The following is a 26,020-nucleotide window of genomic DNA, read 5'->3' on the forward strand; positions in this document are numbered from 1 at the left end:
AGTGATTTCTTGTTCCCATTACAAAAAAATTTCATGAGTTATTTTACTTTTCTTCCCCCTATTTTATTTTATAAACATAGTCCTAGGAGGATGTCTTCACAATTTTGCATTGCAGTGCCATAGTATTATGGGGCACTAATTGTGTGTCGGTTTAACTGCAGTAGAAACTGTCAGAGGGAATAGCTACTGTTTTTAATTTAAAATCTTATTAAAAAATTAACATTGAGAGCAGATTCTATGAAAATGTAAAAGCTCACAATTCACATGCATGTTTGTAAACTATGATTTTCTTGTGTTCAGATGTGTTAATAGGTCTTAGTATAATGAAAGTTGTCCCTATGTCTTAGAGAGGCATAGACATTTGTGTCTTAAGTCATTTTGCTGATGAGTAAAGAAATTAAAACCCTGTAGATTCCACATCCCTTCCACATTTTTGTGTTACCAACAAATTTTCTTATCTTTGTATTAAGACTTTTCTCTTCTTTAGTTATCAGCTGATCACAGTGTTTAGAAAATAATTATTTTAGTGTTTTACTTAGTACATTTGAAAATCAGACTTGTTTGGTCAGACCATATTTCATCACCTTTATTTACACAGATGACTGCTCGTCAGGATGGTGTCTTGCATACCTTGCTATAATAAGAGTTAATGTAACTTTTGAACAAAAGATACAAATCATTTGGACTGGGATATGGTTGCCACTTTTTTTTGCACAGTTCCACTGGTTACTGAAACAATTAAAAGTATATATTTATGTTTCTTCATCTTATGGCTTGCTAGAATACAGCATCAATTAATTCTTATTTTTACATGTCAATTTTTAACAATATTGTAAATACTTAAATTATATTTCATAGTTCTTTCCTCAAAGTAGTCATGGAGAACAGAACAATCTCTTTGATTACTTGTAAAATGACACTTGTGTTTCCCAGAAATTCCTCTCTTGACCCTTCGCATTTCATCACTGGAAGAATCAGCAGCTATGTTTCTAGTTTGTTATCCTAGGGAAGAGTTAAAAGATTGGGAGAAAAAGCAGTCACAAAAACAGATAAAAAAGGTTTTTTAACAAGGAAAAAGCTACAGAGGAAAAAGAAACATCTAGGTTCTTTCATGGGACCAAATACTTAGACTGGAAAGTTGCTTAAGTCTCTTGGCATTGCCATTCATGGGCAGTAAGGAGCCTCCTCCTTTTCTTTTATTCCACGAGTTGGTGTAGAAGGAAACACTATTTCTAAACCATCTGTAGTGGCTAAGTTCAGTTGACTACCTGCTGTTCTATTGTTTGCTTTTCTATTTAATTCTCTCAATTCTTTTATTTTACAATGACAAAAAATTGCAGTGTAGTTTCTTTTGAAAAACTGTGTTTGAGGGGGTTTTTATGACTGACAATCAACAGCCATGTAATTGCTTTGTTGTGTTTTACTAAAGAAATCTATTAAGTAGCACAACTTTGATACACTAGTAATAGGAGTTTGCAGGTTACAGAGACACCTGTGGTGACCAAAGCAACAGAAGCTGCTTGTTAGAAAGAGCCTGTACAGCTGTGTCCTATTAACTCCTTATGACACTGCTTAAAACACCAAATAAAGGGCTTGTTTAAGGCTTTATAGCTGTTCTCAATGAACCTAGTTGCCCGTGGTGCAGTATGGCAGAGTTTTCATCCTTAATTTTTTTATTTCTATTAACAACAACACCAAAGAAACTGTAATATTAACAGTGAGGTAAAAAAATAGGGGAAAACAAGGCATACTGGCCTCTTGGGTATGTTTAGTGTCACATCTTGCTCCTTGGACTGCGCTTGCTTCTGAGGGGGCATGATACTTCTTCTCCCTTTGGAAAGAGCTGATGCACTGTGAACATTCCCATGATGAAATAGTCAGTGCATCTGTTTAATTACTGCCCTCTGTCATGTGACATCATGTTTTGGAGCCTGTTCTGTTCTCTATCCTTAAAAATGTAGTTGCACTTTTTATTTGAATGCTGTGAAAACAGCAGTAGCAGAAGGCACTGGTTTTCACATGCTGGTGTAGCTGAGGAGGAGCTTGCTTGTGCTGTTGTAACGGTTCCACTAGTGGAAAGGCCAGAGTGGGAAGGTGTGTTGGTCTGATTTAGCTTCCTGGAGCCCAAAATACCTAAAGGAACAATACAATAATAGGATGCTTTCCTCTTTCTCCATTTTGCAAAGAAAGAAATTACATGTAGAGAGGGAAAAAATGGGGGCAAACCAGCCAAAGAATATCCTTGCTTCGATTTGGAAGTTAAAAGAAAAACTTTAACAAGAAATAAAAGGTATTTAAGGTAATAATAATAAAAGGAGTTAGATTCAGGAAGGGGCTGCCCCACCATGTGGTAGGATGGCAAGATGGCAAAAGGAGGAGCCAGGGTGCTGCTGGCAGGCAGGGGGAGCAAAGAGAAAAGTAGGAAGTTCCTCTGGTTTTATAGAGTGTCTAGGCAGGAAGTGGGAGTGGGCTAACCACTACACCTGGGGTCAGGTTCAAACCACCTCCAGGAGGGTTAACCCTTTACAGAAGGCAGAAGAATCAGACCCACTTTATTTACAGCAGTCAACAGGGACAATCTCAATGTCATTAGTACAAGACAGATTTTCAGTACTGTAATATGGCATGAATAAACTCATGCAGATATGAATACCTTCCTTGTATAAGTAATAAAACTTCAAGTAATTTCTTTTCTTGTTCCTTGCTGTCCTCCTCTGACATCCCTGGATGTGATTCTTTCACTTAATTTCTCATTCATTGAATTAATTCCATCCTCAACACATCATTCACAGAAAGAGCAGTCAGACATTGGAACAGGCTGCCCAGGGAGGTGGTTGAGTCGCCATCCCTGAATGTGTTTAAAGGTCATTTAGGTGTGGTGCTTAGGGATATGGTTTAGGGGTGAACTTTGTAGGACAGGGTCTGTGATTGGATTTGATAATCCCAGGGGTCTTTTTCCACCTGAATGGTTCTTGTTTTTCAACAAGGACAAGGAGCAATAGATGTAAGCTGCAGCACAGGAGGTTCCACCTCAACACAAGGGGGAACTTCTTTACTGTAAGGGTCACAGAACACTGGAACAGGCTCCCCAGAGAAGTTGTGGAGTCTCCTTCTCTGGAGCCTTTCAAGGCCTGTCTGGATGTGTTCCTGTGTGACCTGAGCTAGACTGTCTGGTCCTGCTCTGGCAGGGGAGTTTGACTCAATGATCTCACTGATATCCTGTGAACACCTATTGCAACTGGGTGGAGAGCATTCTGTAAGCAATGCTGGAATTAAGAGGCCATGTGCAGCTGTCAGGGTAATAGTTAGCAATAGTGTAAGAGCTTAAGCACTGCAATGGTGAGAGTCAAAAAAAATCTGACTGCTGCTACCCAGGGCTGTTAGTTTGTCAAACTGAAGGAGGACTCTAGTTAATCCAGTTCAGAGGCTGTTTTGTTATGAATCTTTTCACTATTAGAATACAAAATAAATCTTAATAAAAGGCATGACATAACTAGCCTTAATTTAGAAAAACAATGTGGTGGTTTTATAACGCTGTTAAGGACCCCATGTGAAAGCTTTATCACCTGTAGTTGACTTCAGTTTGGTGAGCAGCTGTTTGGAATATTCTTGTAAGTAATGTCCCTAGTTAAAGGAGGCAAAAAGCAGCGAAGCTCTGCATGTATATCTTCTACTTTCTTGTTAAATTCTGCTCAGTTTGGAATAATTCATGAGCTTAAAAATCAGTTTCCTTTTCATTGCTTCCTATGGAGAATTGCTACTGTGCCATTCTGAACAGCAGAAACACATACATGGGAGGTGTCAGGGCAGTGGAGTTGACCTCATCTTTTAGTGAGGTGAGCAGTGAATTTGACCAGTGGTGTTGGCCTCACCTTTTGGGTTGAACACAGCTGCATTGGGCTGTGGCACAGGCTAAGCAATTCCCCAGCTTTCCAGAAATGTTATGTGAGAGATAAGCAGGAAAGTCAGACATGAGCAGTTATAGTTCTGACACTGTCAGACTTTGAAGAGTCAGCTAAATACCATTATTCTGCTGCAGCTCTGTGTATAGGAGGTGTGTGTGTGTGTATATATATGTATGAGTATGTATACATTAACATGTTTGTATCAAGGGCAGATAGGTAGTGCACGTGTATGGATACAGCTGTACCTACACATATAGCACACACCCCCTTACAAACATAGATTGTGCACAATATGACTACATTTCCAGTGTACTTCATGTTTGCCAAACAGAGCAATGCCAAAACCATCAAAGAGCGACTCAGATGTCTGTAGCAGCTTTTTAGCTTTTGATAGCGTTGCCCTTGGGCGCTGTATTTCAAGGTGTTGCCAACTTTTCTCAGCTCTGATGACAGGTACTTGTTAGTTTTAATGTTCAAACGATAGTTTTTTCACTTTGCTTAAGCTTAGGAAAGAGTTAATTGACTGAAGTGCTTCTCAGCAGCAGGTTGTCTTCACCTGCAATTTCCGTCATCAAGTAATTAGCCATATTCACAGTTGCTGACCCTTAATACTAACCTACTGAAGGATGCATGCCTGGATGAAGACCAGTTGACCATATTACTCCAGCTCCCCAATCCTATTTGATCCTTCAGCAAATATATTGCAGGTGTGGGGTCTGTGAGAGCTGGACGAGGTGAGTTAATCTCTCTTCAGGAGTGACCCTAGGTTCTGTGTATGTTGCTTGCAAAACCATTGGATGTGTTCTTTAGGCAGTAAATCCTTAACAGGTTTTACAGAGCAGCGTGAAAACCTTTTCTATTGTATTTTGTAATATATTATTTAGTTTACTTTAATAGCAATACAGTGCCAGTCAATAAAAACAGGTCAAAAGTCTAATTAATGTTTTAAAAATAAAGGTCCTCAAACACCAGGCGAGTTTGTCATTTTCTGTATGGTTTGTTTTGAGGAGGAAGAGGAAAGAAGGTGAGGAGGGAGCCCTTCTGCTCCATGATTACATCCCACCCGCTCATTTTCTCCTTTTCTCCTTTGCTTTTGGTTTTAGTGGCGGTCTTAACAGAATGTCAAGATCAATTTGCAGCATGGTTTAACTCAAGGTTTGCATTCTGCCAGCAGCGATTGTCCTAACAAACAATGCCGTGTGTTCTTGTAACTTCAGAAGCTTTTAGAAGGCTCATGGCAAGGGCAGCATCTAATGACTTTATTAGTGTAGGGTTTCAAAATGGGCTCAGTAATTGTTCACATCTCTTTGTTATCTAGTCATAATTACTGCATAGTATTGTTCAGGGTTGCACTTGTGAATAGTTTCCTAATAGCACTGAAACGAAGGAAAAAGGGAAAGGATAAAAGGTGATTTGTCTCTTTAGATGGAGAACAAAACAGCCTGTATATAGATAATGGTTAAACTGTTTATTATACACCCACCAGAAAAGGTAAACTATCCCTGCTTAAATATTTATGTGCTTCAAGGTAATTTCATGTTAGTAGTCTAAAAATGTCCAAATTTGGAGAACTAAAAACCATCAGAGAATGCATTTTAATCTGATCATGATTAGTAAGATATGGTTGTCTCCATGATACTGAACTATAAATAGAAAGATGTCCCTCCAATGTGTTTTTTTAATGCCTATAGTAATGCCTTAAGGTTGTATGAAAAAAAACCCAACCATTATTAAAGGCACCAAGTTAACGAAACTGATATGTTTGTAAGCATATGGTTTAAGTTCCCACAATAAAAGCAAATCTCAGAGCAAGTCCTATCCTACTGTACTCCAACTACAACCTAGTTTATTAAGGTGCTTCAACAGAAAAGGTGAAAGAACAGAACTCTGTAGTGTCCTGTGCAAAATGCATATGTAAAATGAATTTCTTCAGTTCATGTCTTGCAGAATGTTCAGTTGTACCAGTGTCATTCCTCACCCATGGTTGTCTGATCCAGTCTCTAGTGTGGGAGGTTTCTCAGTGTTCTCCATAACTGGCTCCAGAGCTTGACTTCCACTACCTGTAGGCAGTTGACACTGAAATTTCTCTTGCAGCAGTCAGTGACAGTTATATCTTGGTTCTCTCAGTGTGACAGAATCACAGAATGTTAGGATTGGAAGGGACCTTGAAAGATCATGTAGTCCAAACACCCTGTCAGAGCAGGGTCACCTCGAGAAGGTCACACAGATTACACTCTTAAGATCTCTTGCAGTTTTCTTAAACTAAGCAACTGTGATTCCTTCAGCCTTTCCTTGTAGCTTGGTCCTTTTGCAGGCATTTGTTACTGCAACCTTCATATGGCCTTTCTGCAACTGGTCCACATCTTTACTGAAGCAGTCTGCCTAAAACTGCCTTCTCAGACCTAAATAGAAACAGGATCACTTCATGTTGTACAAACCATGCTTCTGTTTACTCACCCTGATATGATGCTCATCTTGTTCACATCATGACTTTTCTTCTTCTCTTACTGCTTGATTCTTATTCTGTACTTGTGCAATTGTACCTCCTACTTGGAGACTTCCACTGACCTTGTCGAGTTGCATTGTCAAGACATTTCTCTGATTTGTGAAGGTTAAGCTAAATTCTTTTACTGACTTCCAACGTGCTTGTAGCTTCTCTCACTTTGCTAGCATCTGTAAAGCAACTAAACATGCTCTCTAATCTTTTCTAGGTTATTATTACAGCTATCTGTAGCATGTCTTGGGTATTCCTCAACAGAGCATGTATTACCTGTCTTTCTAACATGATAGGCAGTACTCAAGGCTACCAGTGATCCAAGAGGTGCACCTTGTGTCTTGCATTGGGTTTTAGCACGGGGGCTATGTGTAGTTTATTTATACTTTTACCAATCATCTTCTCTGATGTCCAGTGGTATCTGAAAGGATGGGTTAACGAGTTTCGAGAGGCACATGGTTTAGGCTAAATGGGGTTATAAAGTATTTACCTAATCTTTTTTGAACCTTGCAGGATGAAATTAGATCTTCCATGTTTTCTGAAGAGACGGATAACACATTCATCTGGGCTTTACTCTCACAGAGCAGCCAGGAGGAAAGGGACCTGGGGGTACTGATAGATAGTAAGCTGAAGATGAGCCAGCAGTGTGCCCAGGTGGCCAAGAGAGCCAATGGCATCCTGGCCTGCATCAGGAACAGCATGGCCAGTAGGACAAGGGAGGTTATTCTTCCCCTGTACTCAGCACTGGTCAGGCCACACCTTGAATACTGTGTCCAGTTCTGGACCCCTCAATTCAAGAAAGATGTTGAGGTGCTGGAACATGTCCAGAGAAGGGCAACAAAGCTGGTGAGGGGCCTGGAGCACAAATCCTATGAGGAGAGGTTGAGGGAGCTGGGCCTGTTTAGCCTGGAGAAGAGGAGGCTCAGGGATGATCTTATTACTGTCTACAACTACCTGAAGGGGCATTGTAGCCAGGTGGGGGGTGGCCTCTTCTCCCAGGCAACCAGCAATAGAACAAGGGGACACAGTCTCAAGTTGTACCAGGGTAGGTATAGGCTGGATATTAGGAAGAAGTTCTTCACAGAGAGAGTGATTTCCCATTGGAATGGGCTGCCCAGGGAGGTGGTGGAGGCACCGTCCCTGTGGGTGTTCAAGAAAAGACTGGATGAGGCACTTAGTGCCATGGTCTAGTTGATTGGTTAGGGCTGGGTGATAGGTTGGACTGGATGATCTTGGAGGTCTCTCCCAACCTGGTTGATTCTATGATTCTATAAAGTAGTAGTGGATAAGATCGTAGGTTTTAGTTCTGAATCCCTCGGTACTAAGGAGAATATCCACATCATTTGGTTCAGGTTGCTTTATACATCTTTAAAATATGCCTTGTATCTGTTGCTCATGCAGCCTTGAGTTTGAGTCAATAGTTATGACCCTACCAGGGTAGGTAAGATTCTCTGCTATGGAGACTATGGATAGCAGCAAATTTTACTGTACCATTTCATGTCCTCAGCTTTTCCTTATTGCCTTTTTTTTAATGTGAATGCCTAATATAAAAATGTTATTTTTACATTAACATTTTAATGAGTCTTATATTGACTTTGCACAGTATATGATTGCTATTTAAAATAACCAGAAATCTTGCATATTTAATATTCATCTTTGTTTTCTTCATGCTTGAGAAAGAAGTTACTACTTTTTTCATACTGATTCCTGAAGTTTTGAAGTTTCTCAAAGTAAGGAAGTATCTGGCTGTGAAGAGATCACACTTTTTTGGTCCGAAATGATGCTGATTGTGGACTGAACACCAGTTCAGACTACTAGAAAATATATGTCATAGAAGAAGTTGTCAGATTTTGTCCTGATGCTGCTTTTCGAGCAGGACTTCAGGCTGCGATGATACAGTAAAAGTCATCTGCAGTGTAGCCTTTCTGTTAACAAGTCCTTTGCAAGAACCATAGTAGGCATCATGTGCCAAAGGACCTCATTTTGGGAAGAAATTTTCCAAAAATTTCCCCCCAATGTGTAAAAATTCAAAGTAACTGCAGGAATATTTATATCACAGAGAGTCACGGAACATTAGGAGGCTGTGAGGCACCTCAGAAGATCATCTAGTCCAACCTCCTTGCCAAGGTGGAATCATCTGGAGTAGGTCAGACAGGAGAGTAAGGCTGTAACAAATAAGCAGATCTCTTGTTATTTATGTTGGTGCAGAAAATAAGGGAAAACTGGTCGAAAATCCTGTGCAATTTTGGAATAATTATTCTAATATGTTTTATCTGTACATTTGAGAGCAGCATTCTTTCTGTGTGGAAGGGAATTTGCACTGAGCAGATTTGCTGATACAATTGGGGAGAATGTAAGCAAAACAAGAATGAAGGAGAACTTTCAAGTTTGAACATATAAAACCAAAGCCATTCAAAATGTAGCATTTGGTGTCCATCCTTGCACATTCCAGGAGTGCACAGCAATATGCAGGATATGCAGCTTGCTCTACAGTAGCTTCCTTCTCCAGATTCACTTGGTTAATGTGCATTTTTTATTCAGTTACTCTTTCTGCAACTGTTCTCTGCAACAGCTGCTTGACATTTTTGTTTTATTCTTAATGTCTTGAGAAGATAAATTAATTTGGGGATGTATGTAGAATTGTTCATTCTATCAGATGATATCATCAGTTTGATTCCAGTAGATAACTGAAGAGAGGATGGGCATTGTGTGGTTAGTACCTGATTTCAGTGATGACTGGTAGGTAATGTTCATATCTTTCAAAGCCACTTTTCTGAGAGGAAAGAGAAAGGAGACTGAATTCCAGTGCTTTTTAGAGTCTTTCCTTTGGATTAAGGCCAATGGCAGCAAGCAGCAGTGCTGTGATTTTTTTAATGTAGAGGACTCATCACTCAGGTTTTTTTTTTAATTATTGTTTTCCCCCCACATTCTTCCTTTAACTCCTCCTCAGTGCTTCAATTCTTTGTGAATTCTTCTTCTGCTAAGTAAGAACAGGAATCACTTTAACCAGTTCACACTGGAAGACGTAATGTGACAGTTCGGGAGCCAAAGAACTCTTCTGCCTTGTATACCCTCCTTAGAGACTGAGCACCAGAGATGCTCTTACCTTAATAAATTATTTAAATTGAAATATTAGAGGAATATTTAAGTATTTCTAAAGTATTTGGCATCATAGCTTTTCTGTTGGTTGGTTCATATTCATGGTGTGGTAAGGAGAAATCTTGTAATCACAAGTCCAAACATGACTGCAGTAGACCCTGATCATATGCATAACAAAAATGTGAAACAATGCAATACACGAGCAGGATACAATACATCATTGTAATGATGAAGCATCTCCTCTCAGAAACAGCTGCAGGGCTTGGCTTTCTCCTATGGGCTCTCCCCAGATAAGGCAATACATATTTTGTGGTGTAAATAGGTATCATGCAGATCAAAAGCTTTCCAGAGATCAAAAAATATTGAGCTCCAGGATCCACACTTTTGAAGATCAGCCCTTCAGCCAGAGGCAGCCAGTTTTGTTCAAAATTAAAAGCTGCATCTTCTCACCAAAAACTTATTATTGCTAAACTCCAGCATTTACAAAGGTCTGTGTGGCATATCTGAGATCAGGAGCTGTGGTATACCACAAGCCTAAGCTGTAAGAAGCATTCCTTTTGCTTTTGAAACGCAGTAATACTGTAAACATTTTTTTCAGTAGGTTTGTAAAGCTGTTATTCTTTTGTAATTGCTTTCTAGGAGGTGTTTGGGGTTTTTTAAAGTAATAATCAAAAACTCCACATTTAATTATAAAATTGCAAAAAAAAAAAGTTGTGCCAGAGGTGTATTTTAAGGTGATATGGCACATATTTATGGATAGAGAATGATAACATTCTTCTCTGGGAAACTGATGCCCTACACAAACAGGTCAGCTCCTCTTTGCACAGGTCATCTCAGAGTGCACACGGAGGGATAAATGCTGTGCAATGATCAGCAGCCCCTCCAATTAGCATCTTTATTTCACCAGAATAATTATTCCTGTGTGCCATTTTTAACAGAGGCCACTGTGTCCAAGAATTAATATCTCTTCAATCTACATAAAAAAATATTAAGTTTCTACCTTTTTAAGGATTTGTCTGTATTTGTCAAGTCATGGTCAATGTCCTTGTTTATGCTGTAGCTTTCATAACTTCTGGTTTCTTTACTGCCATGAAAGAGATAAAGAAATTATGTTGTGTGCCAAAAGTATTAGTTTCTTGATGACCTTTATTCTTGTAACTTTTAGGACTTTTGAAAAAATCGATTTTTCCCTCAATTTTTTTTCTTTCTCATGCTTCTACCTCCTTGAATATTTTTGTAATTTAAAAATAAAAGGACTAGTAAGGTGCCATTTTCCTTCCTTTCTGGCTATCTTCCTCTATTTCCACTTTTGGTGGGAGATCACAGTAATCCATTGTGTTGTGGAAAGCATTTCTCCCCAGAGGGACGTCTGTCTCTTTGATGCACTCCACAGGCAGTTCTCTTGGCAGCTCTGGAGATGCCACTGAAAGATGTGGCACACTTCAGTTTAGATGAAATTGTGAGATCCCCCTGTTAGAGAGGAACAGAGGAAGATAGTAGTTATTGCACCAAATTGTTTTGGTCTACTCACGTGCTTTAGATGCAGAGGAGCACATTTATTAGCGCAGAGATTTTGTTTCTTTGCTGGATGTGAATGTGGAAGAAAGTAAAAACATCTGCAAATGCAGAATCAGTAAAGGCAGAAAAGGAAGAGAAAACATATGCAAAATTAGTTAAGTAGTTGCAAAATCTATTAAAAGGCCTGAGCAAACTTGAACAGATACCGTAAATTAAAATGCAGTTCCTCCTCATGTAGTGAAAGGAAGAGACATTACCCCTGTCCTAGCGAAGAGCATGTGCTTGAGTTATCTCTGGTGAACAGCAGCTACCTGATGTAGGCATTGGAGAGTGCTGCTCTTCTTTATTCAGTGTAGCATTGTTTGACTACCTCCACATTTTTGCTGACTTGGCTATATTTTAGTTCAACAGACAAGTGGGATATTGCTTGATTCCAAAGGGCAAGATCTTTTTTGATGGATTGTGTCAGTGAGAAGAGTTTCTCTTGCATATTGGCTCTGCTCTGAAGATACACATGGGTAGCCACCAGCTGGTCATTCACCCCCCACAACATCCTCATCACAGCTGCCCATGCTGTAATCTGGACAGTTGTTATTCAAAATTGGAAGTACTGGGAAGAAGAGTTCTTTCTCTTCTCCCAAGAAAGGCAAAGGCTGCAGTTGGGTAAGAATTGTCATGAGCTGCTCTTGTAACTGACAGGTGAGCAAGCTGGCTGCTGTCCCTGCAAGCTGAGCAGATTGCAGCAACAGCAGAGGCAATTCAGACAGGCAGGGCAGGTGACACCAGTGGGTCTAAGAAGTGGCTGTGAGTGGCAAAACAAAATACCATTATGGCAGATGTTGGTATCTGACATCTGTGCTGCTGTTATCCTACCAGGAAAGTATGTGGATCCTTACAACATCCTGCCATGGCATGCCCTCTTCTGAGGCCAGGGAGTTGAAACCCATTTCTAGCCGTGATTGTAAAGGACCTTGATGTGTCATAATCTGTTATGTTCTATGTAGTTAGCCACAAGTTTTGCATATAAATATTCATCTTCTGATAAAAAAAATACTTCAAAAGTCTTTTAACATACTGAAATACTTCCCTCAGTGTACAAGCCCCATACCTGTAAAAGTGTGTTATGAGACTGAGATATGGGTTGACTAATCACAGAATCATAGAATGGCCTAGGTTGGAAGAGATCTTGGAGATCATAGAATCATAGAATGTCAGGGGCTGGAAGGGACCTCGAAAGATCATCTGGTCCAGGCCCCCTTGCCAGAGCAGGATCACCTAGAGTAGATCATGCTGGAACACATCCAGACAGCTCTTGAATATCTCCAGAGAGGGAGACTGCACAGTCTGTACTCCAACCTCCCTGCCGTGGGCAGGGATACCTCTCAGCAAGACTTACCTGCTCAGACCCTCATCTAGCCTGGCCTTGAACATCCCCAGTAAAGCTTTTCAGCTACAGTTATGTGTAGCATCCTTAAAACACTCATAATGCACAATAAGAAAACAGCTTCAGTCTGTGTGCCAACAGGCTCCCCACTGAATTTGGAAAGTTTATTTGGAGAGCCTGATCTAGTGTGAAGTGTCCCTGCCCATGGCAGAGGGGTTGGATCTAGATGATCCTAGCGGTCCCTTCCAACCCTGACTGATTCTATGACTTCTTTTCCAGGTACTGTTTCATGTTTTCAATGGTTTACAACCTTAGATATCCTCAAAAGAAGTAGTCTAAGTTTCAACAACCATTATGTCCTCTCAGCTACTTCCAATCCAAAGCTCACCAAATAGAGGCTAGATTCAAACAAACCCCAAAAACACAGACCTGTGTCTTTGATTAGTGCTGGTAGTAGTTTAAGTCTCTTTAGTTTTGGTCCTTTTAGCATTATACTCCACCGCACTTTTTCACCTCCAGTTAAATATTTTGTTTTCCCTTGGGTGCTGCTTTTCTTCTCTGGCATGTTGAAGACTCTTGAAAGTTTTAATACACAAGTTTCAGGAATTCAGTTCAATTGTCCACTGCATTTATTACTTCCAGGAGTGAAACCTTGAACTCACAGAAGTCATTTTGAGGTGGAATTTTGCCACTGACTGACTTGTTCACTTGTGTATTCCCACTTTGAAAAGCAAACATGAAAAAAACCCCATGATTTAGCTTCTAAGATTTTATGCCCATATGACTTTAGGGACACTTTATACCAGGTGGTATCTCTCTACATAACTGTTTCTAATATAGCAATTTCTAATTGGTGTTTTTGACATCGTTCTTTGTGTGTGATGGTTCTGATTTGTAAAAGATAGAGAAGAGAGAATCGAGGCAAGGAACATTTGTGGATTTGAAAAACCTATTAGCTACTTCTGATCATGACCTTCCATCCAACACTGTGGCCATAGTTACACTTCACATTGTCTCTGAGAAGGACTTTTGTTATATTTGAGGTGCCTCCAATAAGACCAATATTGTGCTTCTCAACCTTATCAATTTTTAGCTGTTTTATTAGATACAATACATATTGATTAAAAAATAACAATTCTGAATCTTCTCAGTATCTGAGAAGAAATGACTTGAAGCACTTGATATTTTAATGCAGTTTGTCTTTTCAAATAGATTTGGCTTCTAATGCGTGTGGCAACAGGACTTGGCTCTTCAGTTAGAGCACATATTTCTGAGTAGTTGTTACCTAAAATATTATCATAAGGCATAAGAAAACACACGATTTAAGTTGCCTTTCATGAACATAATTAAGAATTAATAAGCCTGTACCAGTGGCTAGTCCTCAGAATTTCCACTGTTTTGCCTTTTCTGACCCATGTTATTAAAAGTCCATTATTTTTACAGACTTTATTAAATTGGATCTTATTAAAGCATTCTATATTTGCATTTGGTCTTTCATAATTCATTATTATTATGACATTTACTTTTTACCATCAGATCTGAAAACATATCGTAAGCTACCCTTTTCTCTTGAAAGAAATGCTAATTTCAAACAGTCCTCTAATGGAAGAGAAAAGCTTTATCAGTTTTTTCATTTATTCAAGATCGTGTTAAGAATACTAATGCTAGACTTCTGTATGCTAATATCCAACAGCTTTTTTGGTCAAAAGCTTAGAATTATTGTTTTTTAGACCAGGCTGCTAAGGATGTCACTGGCAGGGCACTAGTACAAAAGAAAATACAAGTCTGAAGTACCATGTTTTAATTCTCTGACTGCTTAAACCAACTCCGTGATCTTTCATTATGAAATTGTGGGTTTGTATGATATTTTACTATTCTTTTTGCTTCTTTTATAGGTATGTATATGTGTACTTTACTAGATTGTGGCTCTACTTTGAAAGTTTTTACCAATTGATTTAGCACAATTATCAGCAGAGTTGAGTAACAGGGAAGGAAATGCTCCATCAAATAAATCACTGTTTTCAACTGGTTATTAATTGTTTTAATTTAGACAATATGGGTTCTATCATATTTGTAAAGATTTTCAGAATGCAATCATAGAAAGGGAGAAAGAGCTCTGGAATTGAATACAGAAGCCTAGGTGTCAAACAGTAGATAACAAACTGCTGAATTCAGCAGAGTTATGTTTTTAACACCTAACTTGGAAAATATCTCTACAATGTTCCCTTTTTTTTTTTTTCTTCCCACACAGGTTTCTGACAATGTGCACTAGGCACTTTGGGAGTGTTGTAGCCCAAACAATTCGAAGTCAGAAGACAGACCAGTTTCCACTTTTCCTTATTATCATGGGAAAACGATCATCTAATGAAGTATTGAATGTAATACAAGGTACAGTTCTCACTTGGTATTAATAGTGGTTCCTATGTGAGCATTGAAGCTGCTAGAAGACATCTCTGCTAACCATTTCTTTTCTAAAGATGCTCAGGATGTGAAACCGTGTCACAAAAGAACCTTTCTGTTCTCACAATGTAAATAGCTGTTATTTTGAATGTATTAACATGGTATTAGAGCTTGAAATTGCTTTGACTATAGCAGAGTCCAAGTTTTTTTCTTTTTTTTTAAGTAGAAGCCAAATTCCCTAAATAAGGAGTTACATTCATTTTCCAAATCCATATCCAGAGATGCTCCTGATTAACAGAAGCTTTTGGTTACACTTTTTGTATAGTGCCAGAATGGATTTTGCTCTTTGCATCCAGTTCCTTGTTCGTGTGTTGCTAATGTATAAACTGAGTTGATTTTTCAGACCTGCCTGCAGTGTTGAGACCTCAAATCAAATCAGAATTTAAGTTACGAATACAATCTCACATAAACGGAGCTTTGACACAGATGAGCAGTTCTGTGATTCATTCTGGCATAACCATTCCTCTGATTTCACTGACAAGAAGATGACTTAGATGTGGAATGATGCCCTTTGACTGCTGTTCTCAGTAACTCTTCAAATTAAAGTACATCAAAGAATGGCTGCCTTTCATTTCTTCTGCTTTCTCCACATGTTTGCCTTCATGACACTGTCCTCATTTATTTATTGCTTGTATCTGGCAATCTTTATTTTAATCTTATTTTCTGGAGGAAATTCAGCCTCAGGAAATACTGCCTTTTGCAGACAGCATTGTTGTCACTTTCTGCATATGGGAGTAATAATTTTCCTGAGGAATTTGCAGTGCTCCTTCCTGCGGATAAAACTGTTCATTTGTGTGGATTTTGACTCCTTGGTGCGAGGAACAGCACAGCACTGATTTGTGGTACTTCTGTCACTTAGAAAACTGATATAAGTAATCTTAGAGATTTTCATGGGTTTATAACTCTGCAGCATTGTTCAGCACCTGTATTACTCCACTGAAGTCTGTTTTAGCAACTTGGTGACTCAAAGTCATAATAGAATGCAGCTTTATGTTAGAAAATAATCCAAATTATTTCATTGCACTAATGAAGTTTTAATGATTTGACAGTTTTTCTGCAATCCTTTGAACTGAAGTGATCATCAATTGCAGCCTTACCTTAAATTTATCCTTTAACCAAGATCAGCTGTGCTCTGCTTGTTCTTTCCTCATGAATTGGGTCACTGATACCTTTCAACAATGTGCCTTCAAATGAATTGTAGTCTCTCAAGGCATGAATAGGGTAGCATGCAGGACGACATTTTCTGCTAAGGTAGCAAGTGGTAGAACTGGAAACAATGAGAGCCTTTCAGAGCTGGGTGAGAAGGCATGTTTGCAGAAGAGATACACCAGTGTAAGTCCCAGTGGCATTTATCAAAATGCAGACTGTCTTGCTTTCCATTTTCACTTTCTCCTGGCATTGAAAACTATTGGGACAGTTTTGTTTTCTGTAGTGGCACTCTGGCTTCTCATTGGTTTACTCCTTTTAAAGATTTTGACCAGCATCTCCAATACAAGCCTAGCTCTCATTGGCACTGTTCTGCTGGGATTCAAGGGCTGCTTAGGCTGGCAGGTGTTAAAGAGTTTATAGTTTTCAACCACTTTTCACAGGCTAAAACCTTTTAACTACTGTGACAGGTGGCTCTAATGGGTAGTCTACTCTTTAATTTAGAAAGAGAAACCAAAGTCTGAGTGCATCTTGGTAGAAAATTAAACTGGTCTTTCAGTCTTACTGAAGACTGAGAGGCACACTGGTAGAAAACTGTGAGTAGATAACTGTTTTCCTATGCATGTGCTGTATTGCTTGATATCATAGAACCAGGTTGGAAGAGATCCCCAAGATCATCCAGTCCAACCCAGCCCCCAGCCCTATCCAGTCAACTAGACCATGGCACTAAATGCCTCATCCAGTCTTTTCTTGAACACCTTCAGGGATGGTGCCTCCACCACCTCCCTGGGCAGCCCATTCCAATGTCAATCACTCTCTCTGGGAAGAACTTCCTCCTAACATCCAGCCTGTACTTCCTCCAGCACAACTTGAGACTGTGTCCCCTTGTTCTATTGCTGGTTGCCTGGGAGAAGAGACCAACCCCCACCTGGCTACAACCTCCTCTCAGGTAGTTGTAGACAGCAATGAGGTCTCCCCCGAGCCTCCTCTTCTCCAGGCTAAACAGGCCCAGCTCCCTCAGCCTCTCCTCATAGGGTTTGTGTTCCAGATGACTTCATTTCCTGCTATTACTAGCTTTAAAAGTTTTATGAGAATTAAATACACTGAAAATAATATGTTACAGTATTTGAAATATTCCTACTAGTTATACCTAAACAAAACTCCATGCACACACATCCATTTCATTACTCTGTTCTGGTTTTTTTCCATTTTATCTTTTTTTAAGCCAGTTGCCAGCATTGAGCCTTTTGTGGCTTAAGTAGTTCCTCCAGCCTCCCTCATTGTATCTGAGAATTGTAAAACTTACAAAATACAATTTCATGTCAGAGAGCCTCAAATGCATTCATTTCTATTCACGTTAGTGATTATGAGAAGAAATAGAATTATTCCCTGCAAGCCCAAAAGGAATTGTTCAGATTTGAACCACCTAACATTTTAGTCTGTGACTAATATTGGTGTGTGAAAACAAATTTTCAGTACCAAGGCAAATGAAAAGCATTCTACTGAGATACTTTGCATTTTCTACTCTGTCTTTTTTTAAAAGTCTGATTATTTCTTGTGGATTAATTCTAAAAGGACTCTTTATGTTTTGTTTAATAACTTTAATGGTAGGAAGTTCAGCTATCTTCTTTTGTTGCTAGGTAACACAACGGTGGATGAGCTAATGATGAGGCTGATGGCTGCAATGGAGATCTTCAGTGCCCAGCAGCAGGAAGATATAAAGGATGAGGTGAGCATTGAAGGTTACTGAGGATGCCTACTGGCATCCACAAATCCCTGGGGGTGCAAAATTAACCAAGTGTTTTCTTTAGCCAGTAGAGTTGGGTGTGATATGTTTTAGTGTCTCTTCTATTTTCAGAAATTAAAGATGTCACCTCCTTTGTATATTTATTTGGGCCTCTCAAAAAAAAAAACCTTATTTGTCTTGTCACTTTCAGTTTGTTTCCTTTTCCTGAGTATTTGTTCTGAGTAATCATTTACACCCACTGTGTTAGTATAGAGCTTAGTGTACTCACACAAGAAAATAACAAGCAGATTTTTTCCCAATGACCAAGCTCCCAAGTGATAGGTAGAAAACAAAAAAGGAGTTGATGTATCTTAAATGTATACATTTAAAAGGAGATAGAAAAGCAGCCTTACCCATCACTCTGCCAGTACTGAATCACCATTCAGAACAACGCAGAGTGGGTGAGTGGTGATGAGACTTCAAAAACAGTGTTGCAATTAGAAGTAGGCATAGGGAAGTATACAATTCAAAGATGTTTATCTGTTACTCTATAAAATGAGAGTGACATTTTGAAGTAATGAAGGACTTAGGAGTTTATAATAATAGGTGTATTGCCATTCAAGATTATTCTTATCCTGCTGTATAGACATTGATTGGCAATAATTCACTAAACACATTCTTCACATTTAAATCTTACATCTCATTAGTACGAGATTTACTGATTATGGTTATCCTAATAGAAAGGCACATAGGAGCTGTAGTTCATTTTTAATTCTTTATTTATGCTACCTGTAATTCATTGGTAAAGAAATTGACTTTAATTTTGTTAATACTGAACACAAATTTTAATATGAGGATTACAACAAAAATCCAAGGCACTGCTTAATTGAGTTTTTTAATTGCATTTTAACAGGAATACACAGAGTATGGGGTTATTTTAATGCTTTAGTAAGACAGTAAAATTCACATCACAGATGAGTTCCAGGAAAGGTTCAGAACTGAAAACTATAAAAAGTGATAGAAAGGGGGGAAAAAAGAAAATAAAGGGAGAATAAAGCATATAAAGGTAGAGAGATATGAGCAAATAAAGGGCAAGGGAAGGAACTAAAGGTAGCATTGGAGCAGAGACAGGAACTGGAGACCAGAACAGTTGCACAGAGCAGAAGACATCTGTATGACAAAAGAAAGTGAGAGCTGGATAAGATAGTGACAGACCTGTCCTAATAGGATAAAACCAAGTGGGTTTTGGACTGAGAGCCCAAATATTAGGGGGAAAAAAAGAGAGAAGACTCGGTAGCCTTGGGGCCACGATTGCAGATATGGGACCTGGATTCTGCTCCCTGAGCTGGATGCCCAAGAACACTGACAGTGCAGCAGCATGTCCCCACAGTGGTGATGTGAGTGTCTCCTGGCTTCTTACTTCAAATGCTGAATCAGTAGGGAGAATGGAAAAGGAATTTGTATACATGCCTCTAAAATCTGCCATTGTCCAAGGCTTCTGTAGTCTCTTCTCGCATTTCCTTTTGGTTTTCTGTCACTGGGCACATTTCTTCCCCAAAGGGAGTTTTTTCTAACACACTTTGACATTCAGCAAACTCATGGAAAATTTCATGAATTTTGTAGGCAGATGTCCAGATGCTATGGATTCTCTACACAAATAGGGTATTTACTTATACCTTGGCTCCATTTGTTAAAAGCATGCCAAAGACTTTTGCCTTTGAAGCAGGAAGTTTAAAAACAGAAAAAAAATAACCCCAGTTTATGGAATTCCTCTTCCAGAGAAGGTAATGTTTGACATGCAGCCTGTACTCAACAGAGAGCTTTAGCCTGAAAAAAGAGTACTGTCTTTTTGTGGTTTGCTACGTAACACGTAGCTTTCTTGTAAGTCTTGTTCTTGACAACTTCAAGTGTTCAAACATCAACACCTTTTCTTTTTTAAGATCTTACTGCAGTTGGTGGAAGGTTTTCCCAAATATTACAATAGCAAACAGGATACAGAATCCGGTTTCTGTTACTGTTTTCTTAGTAGCAACACTAAGTCCTCATAAAACCACAAGAATTTAAGCAGAAGCCTTTTGTGTTTTAAAGTGAAGTCATCCCTCTAGCTTTGCTGTAAACAGAAGTGTGTGTGTGAGAGAGAGAGAGGAGTAGAACTGGAAACACGTGTAAATAGCAGCATGAAATCACTAATGAGTCAGTTTGATGCGGCTGAACTTCTCTGCTTAGGGTTGTGACTTGCATGCACAGGAAAGCTTCCAACGCTGCTATGGCACAATTCTGCCTAGCACAGTGTGTTTCGCAGTGCCCTCTGATGGTTGTTTCGGTGTAGGATGGCTGTTACCACTGTCAGCTAGGGGTACAGGTGTTCACCCTGGTGCAAGCTGGAGCTGTTCAGGCGTTACTTTGCAGCCAGCTCCTTGTCACCGGTCATCCACCAGCGGTGCTGGTAAGGTACTGGGAACTGCATCACTGATGGATGTCATCTGAGCAAAGTGAGTCACTTTGTTAGCTGGTGGTAATAGTATAGTTAGCTAAATCCTGTGCTGTTGTATCTGTGTATTGGTACAGTTTGCTGATGTAGCCTCACAAAATTCTGATCAGTCAAATTTGAGGCATATTCCTACAGTGTCAAGTGATGAAATGCCATAATTTAACCACCAGCTGGATTTAATTTTTTACATTGCATTCGATTAAGCTTTTCCTTACATAACCTCCAGAGAAACGCTTTTAAAAGGGTAAAATGCATAAATATATATAGCTATAATCATCCAGAATACCTGTCTTGAGGTACAGTAACTCAGTCAACCATTTTCTCTACCAGGCTTTATTGAAGGGAGATCAGTTTGCTCTCCCATTCATTCCCCTGCCCCTCCAAAGCTTCTGGGTCAGTCATGAATCATTGGACTTGTGCTTGCTGACTCTAAATTGAGTTGCCCTAGGTGACATTTTGGAAACCTCCTGCTTCCTGTGGATCACACTGGTGATGCACCACTGTAGATAAATGGTCCAGCTGTTGTGCTGTCTGTTTTTAAAAGTTTGGTATTTAAATTACTGTAATAGCAAACCACAAGTAATAAAAAGTGTGATCAGCAGGTACTGATGTTTTGCTTCTAAAAAGAAAAGGCCAGTTGCCAGTTCTGGTGTCCCCAGCATAAGAAGGCCATTGAATTACTGGAGTGGGTCCAGAGGAGGGCCACAAAGATGATCAGAGGGATGAAGCACCTCTCCTGTAGGGACAGACTGCAACAGTTGGGGCTGTTCAGCCTGGAGAAAAGGTTCTGGGGAGATGTTGTAACAGCCTTCCAGTACCTGAAGGGGGTGTACAAGAAAGCTGGGAAAGGACTTTTTACAAGGGCTTGTAGTGATAGGAGCAGAGGGAATGGCTCTATACTTGATGAGGGTAGATTTAGACTTGAACTAGATGATCTCCAGGGTCCCTTCCAACCCAAACCATTGTATGAATCTAAGAAATGGTGAGTTTAGTGGCATCGACAGCAGCAAGGATCAGCTAGACCCGACGTACTTCCCCCTTTGTCAGTGCAGTCAGATCTAGGGTCTGAAGACCACTCTCATGCTGTGTGTTGAGAGTTCCTTTGAAGCCATGCTAATGACTTCATAGATCTGATGGACCTATTTTCATTTTATAACCATCTTCTCTTCTCGGGCCCACACTGCAAAAGCTGATAACTCAGCTACTGTTCAGGCAGTGGGGTTGAGTATTTGGCAAGGGGAGATGAGGAGGTTTTCTTACGAGTGAAGAGGGTATACCAGAGGAGGGACAAACATCCTCTGCCCCTGTTGATTGAGGTGTGAACTGTGATTTTTCAGGGACTGACTTTGAAAAGAGCACATAGTATCAGTTCTTCTCAAGTGTCAGTGCCTGGTGCTGGACTTAGGAAAACAAATGATAATTGTAAAATATTCTACACCCTGGAATATCTAGTTTTAAACACCCTGATGGCTTGCTTGCTTTAATTGGATAGTTAAATAATCATCTCAGTGTGACTGGATGGGCATGAATAGATCTGAGTTAGTTCCTTTGTGAGATTAATGTGAAGAGATACGTGATTAAATCCTGGCATTACAGCACAGCACACCTGTTCTGGGCTGATCCTGAGCATTTTCTCTACATTGCCTGAGGAGGAGGCTTCTCAAAGGATTACAGTAACACTTTTTGACAAGCTTATACAGGGTGGAGTTTCCATGTAATGACAGGGCTCATTTGATGGTGTCTCAGTAATGCATTCTTTTTATTTTTGCTGTCAACATTTATTACTGTAGAAGCATTGACTGTTACACAGCTGGTCCAACTTGTCCACATTTAAGTAACAGTAGGTCTCTCATCATGTTTGTTGTTGTTGTTATGCAACACTAGCGCTCCTGCTCTCAGGTTAGACTTCAAGGTGGAGTTGTAATACTCATAGTTGCCTCAAAAGCCTTGGTATTTTTACAAATACCGATTAAAACTTTCAGTTCACTTTAAATTACATCTGCTGACACACTGCGTTCTTCAGTGTAAAAGGGAGACAAACGTTTTTGAACTGGAAAGGGACTTTGGGGGTGCTGCTGGACAAGAAGCTCAGCATGAGCTGTCAGTGTGCTGACCTGATCCTGGGCTGCAACAAGAGAAGTGTGGGCAGCAGGGCAAGGGAAGTGATTCTCCCCCTCTACTCTGCACTGGTGAGACCCCACCTGGAGGACTGTTTCCAGTTCTGGAGACCCTATTACAAGAGGGATATGGATGTGCTGGAAGGTGTCCAGAGAAGGGCCACGAGGATGATCAGAGCTGTTCTGCTATGAGGAGAGGCTGAGGGAGTTAGGGCTGTTCAGTCTGGAGAGGAGAAGGCTCACAGGTGACCTTATTGTGGCCTTTCAGTATCTTAAGGGGACTACAAGAAAGCTGGGGAGGGACTTTCCAGGGTGTCAGGTAGTGATAGGACTGGGGGGAATGGAACAAAGCTAGAAATGGGTAGATTCAAATTGGATGTTAGGAAGTTCTTCACCATGAGGGTGGTGAGACCCTGGAATGGGGTTGCCCAGGGAGGTGGTGGAAGCCCCATCCCTGGAGGTGTTTAAGGCCAGGCTGAATGAGGCTCTAGACAGCCTGATCTAGTGTGAGGTGTCACTGCCCATGGCAGGGGGGTTGGAACTGGCTGATCCTTGTGATTCCTTCCAACCCTGACTGATTCTGTCATTCTAACTGTTTATAGGCTATGACTCATATAAGCTATACAAAAACATAGACCCAGAGAGTGACCATCTTTACTCTCTGGTCTTAGGTGACATCTCCTCTTTGTAGACAGTGCTACAGCATGAGGAAAATACAAGTCCTTCCTTACCAATGTCTGGATGGGGATTAAAAAAAATACACAAAGAGAAAAAAACCTCCAAAACAGCAACATAAAGTCACCACCTTTTCCCAGCCACAACTCCTTGTAAAAATATGCTTGGCTGTCTGTCGCAGAACTGCCATGTGTTAGATGTGGCTTTACTGGCCAAGGTTTATTTTCATAACAGTAAGAAGCCTGCTATGACCATTTCTTCCTCCCCTTCTGCCTCACTGCTGTCAAATATTAGGGATTTCCTCCTTCTTTTCAATATTATAATTTAGCAGTTTTAGCTTCCAACACTTTTTCTTCTTCCAAAGATACATCTCACAGCCACAAAGGAAGCTAGAGAGGATTGGTACTAGTGCATTTTCTCCCAGTCTGTGGCATGTTGGTCTTTCCCTCCTTGAAACTGGTTGCTTTTCTCCACTCTTTACCTGTGGTTGCACTCTCTAGTTAGAGTGTGGCTTAAGTGCTTCCAACAGCTGTGCAGCAGACCCCTGCAATTTCTGTTTAGGCACGGAAGCTCCCATTAAAATCAGTAGAAATTAGGCATCTGAATCCCTTTTGATAATCTGTGTTCCATCTAACACTGTCATGTGTATCATGGTATATAGTATTTGCACAACAGGAGGTTATGAGAATAAATACCTGAAATTCATTAAATTCCAAAGCACAGAAGCACTGTGGTGATGACAGCCATCTAACAAAGATTGTGATTTAACCCCTCAAAAAAAAAAAAATCCAATTAGCACGTTTGCTAATTATTACTAGTTATAACTCATTAAACTACAGTAATCAAAATCTATTTGATTAAATTTTCCAGGTTTGTAGTTGTAATATGATAGCATCCCAAACAATGGGTTCCCCATTGTGCACTTCACTGTGCTGACACACCAGCGGCCACGAGTGCCGCCTGCAAGAGCTGACAGCGTGTTTTGAACTTTGACAAAATACAAGGTAATGGCAGAGGAAGGAAAGAAGATAAAATGAAAATATCTTTTAGCACAGGTGGCTTTTTGGCTATAGATGTGTTGAGGAAAGGGAAATTAATGCGAGATGATATTTTTCCAAAGCTAACATTGTTTATTAATTTTGATACTCTGAACTCTCACCACCCCTGACCACTAATTTTAATAATATTTCAGTTCTTACACGGTCATGGAAGCATTCTGTGGATAATAGCTAGATCTAGGAATAACCAGCAAAATATTTGAACAATAACTGAACTGGAAGAGAAGGTTCCCGCGGTCAAGCGCTGCTTGTGGTCAATATGCCATTTGCCCAGTAGACCACAGAATCAACCAGGTTGGAAGAGACCTCCAAGCTCATCCAGTCCGACTTAGCACCCAGCCCTAGACAGTCAACTAGACCATGGCACTAAGTGCCCCATCCAGTCTTTTCTTGAACACCTTCAGGGACGGTGACTCCACCACCCCCCTGGGCAGCCCATTCCAATGGCTCTGTAATGGAACTGTAAATTCTCAAAGGAAGCGAGGCTCCAACATGCTATGATCATTTTTATACTTGAGAATTACAAAGAGGCATTTAAGCATTTGCTCACAAATTATTATCGTTACCCTGGTGGGGGTTAGCCACAGTCCAGACAGTGCCCAGATGCTTTCAGGGGACTCTGTCTTGTTGGATGTTGAGACTTGAATCTTCCTGGCTCCTGGGGAAAGGACGCAGACAATTTCTGACCTTATTCTCCTGACTTCTTCTGGATGATCTGTATATATTTCCAGGAATTCTAGGCAGGACCTTCAGGTGCAGAGGCAGATGTCATGCAGCCTCAGCATGATGTCACGCTGGCCACACAGGCCGATTGCATGCAGACATCCAGGGTCTGCTCCTGGTGACTCGCAGCAGTGGAGTTTGGCAGGCAAGCAATAAGGCAGTGTGCAATAGCAGCAGGGCTGGGCACAGCAAAGAGCAGGGGAGCAAAGCAGGGAAGCAAAAGCAGGTTGTTCACCTGCCTATCTCCTTTTCTCAGTGTGGGCTGAGATTAGTTGCCCTTTGGACACAAGAATAGCCAATCAGGATAGCAGTTAGCCAAACCAGACCATATTAGGCGAAGCCACAGGCTCACTTTTCCCTAGTTTGGGAAAAGCACAGGCCTTGCACTAGGCAGGCACAAGCTAAGTGTGTGTACCTTACACCACAGGACGCTGGGCAGGCCACACTCTCTGGCTCCAGGTTCTTTTGTGTCCGTTTCCTGCACTTGCCTCTCTGGTGGAGCAGAAACACATGCCTAAGCAAGGCAGGACATGTATCAGCCTATTTTGGGCCTATCAGGCCTACCACAACAACATGTTGATGGCTTCAGTCACTAGAATATTTGCTTGGTTTTTCTTGATAAACAGCAGCTTCCCCTGCTCTTCAGTCTGGGTGGGCAGTTGTAGCAGGACTGGCTGGCTCATTTCCAATGGAAAGCCACTGCAGGACTGCTTCTTGAAGGGTTTGGGTTTTTTTCTTGTCACTTTAGACAATTCTCAAAAATCAGTATCTGGTGCTAGGCTTTCAGCCTTTGATGCAAGCAGGCAGGATCCTCTGGTAGTTCTGCATTGTCATGCCCCCTCGTTTATCCCAGTCCAGCCTCCCCACCTGTGGTTTTGACACCACAGAAGCATTCATTTCCTTCATCTTCATCATTCCCATATGCCTAACACATTGTGTACACTTTTGCCTTCCATATATCCCCCATCATGTATGTTTGAGTTATACAATGTGCAAGTCTGTCATCTTAGTGAGTCAAATGAATGCCCTTCTTGCAGTGTTTTGTTTGGACAAAGGGGTGTTTCTCTTTAACGCTTCCATGAATAGCCTTAAGCACTTGCAGATTTTAATTTCAGGAGTGGTTCAGTGAAATGAGCTGTCTTTCAGATAAGCAGTCAGCATTTGTAAATACACTACTTCTCTTTTTTTTCTTTCTCACAACTGCCATTTACCCACTGGTGCTCT

The 26,020-nt window shown here is 40.4% G+C and overlaps 1 protein-coding gene across 2 annotated transcripts in view; it reads left to right on the forward strand.

Moving 5' to 3' along the window:
* Positions 1-26,020, forward strand: part of FAF1 (Fas associated factor 1) — a 190,537-nt gene that overhangs the window by 135,458 nt on the left and 29,059 nt on the right. For both annotated transcript variants that reach the window (XM_064147538.1, XM_064147537.1), the window contains 2 exons: positions 14,652-14,788; positions 17,647-17,735. In XM_064147538.1, the coding sequence (XP_064003608.1) occupies positions 14,652-14,788; positions 17,647-17,735 (226 nt within the window). The remainder of the gene's footprint in view (positions 1-14,651; positions 14,789-17,646; positions 17,736-26,020) is intronic.

The sequence above is a fragment of the Pogoniulus pusillus genome, chromosome 8 (genome assembly GCF_015220805.1).
Source record: "Pogoniulus pusillus isolate bPogPus1 chromosome 8, bPogPus1.pri, whole genome shotgun sequence".
NCBI lineage: Eukaryota > Metazoa > Chordata > Aves > Piciformes > Lybiidae > Pogoniulus > Pogoniulus pusillus.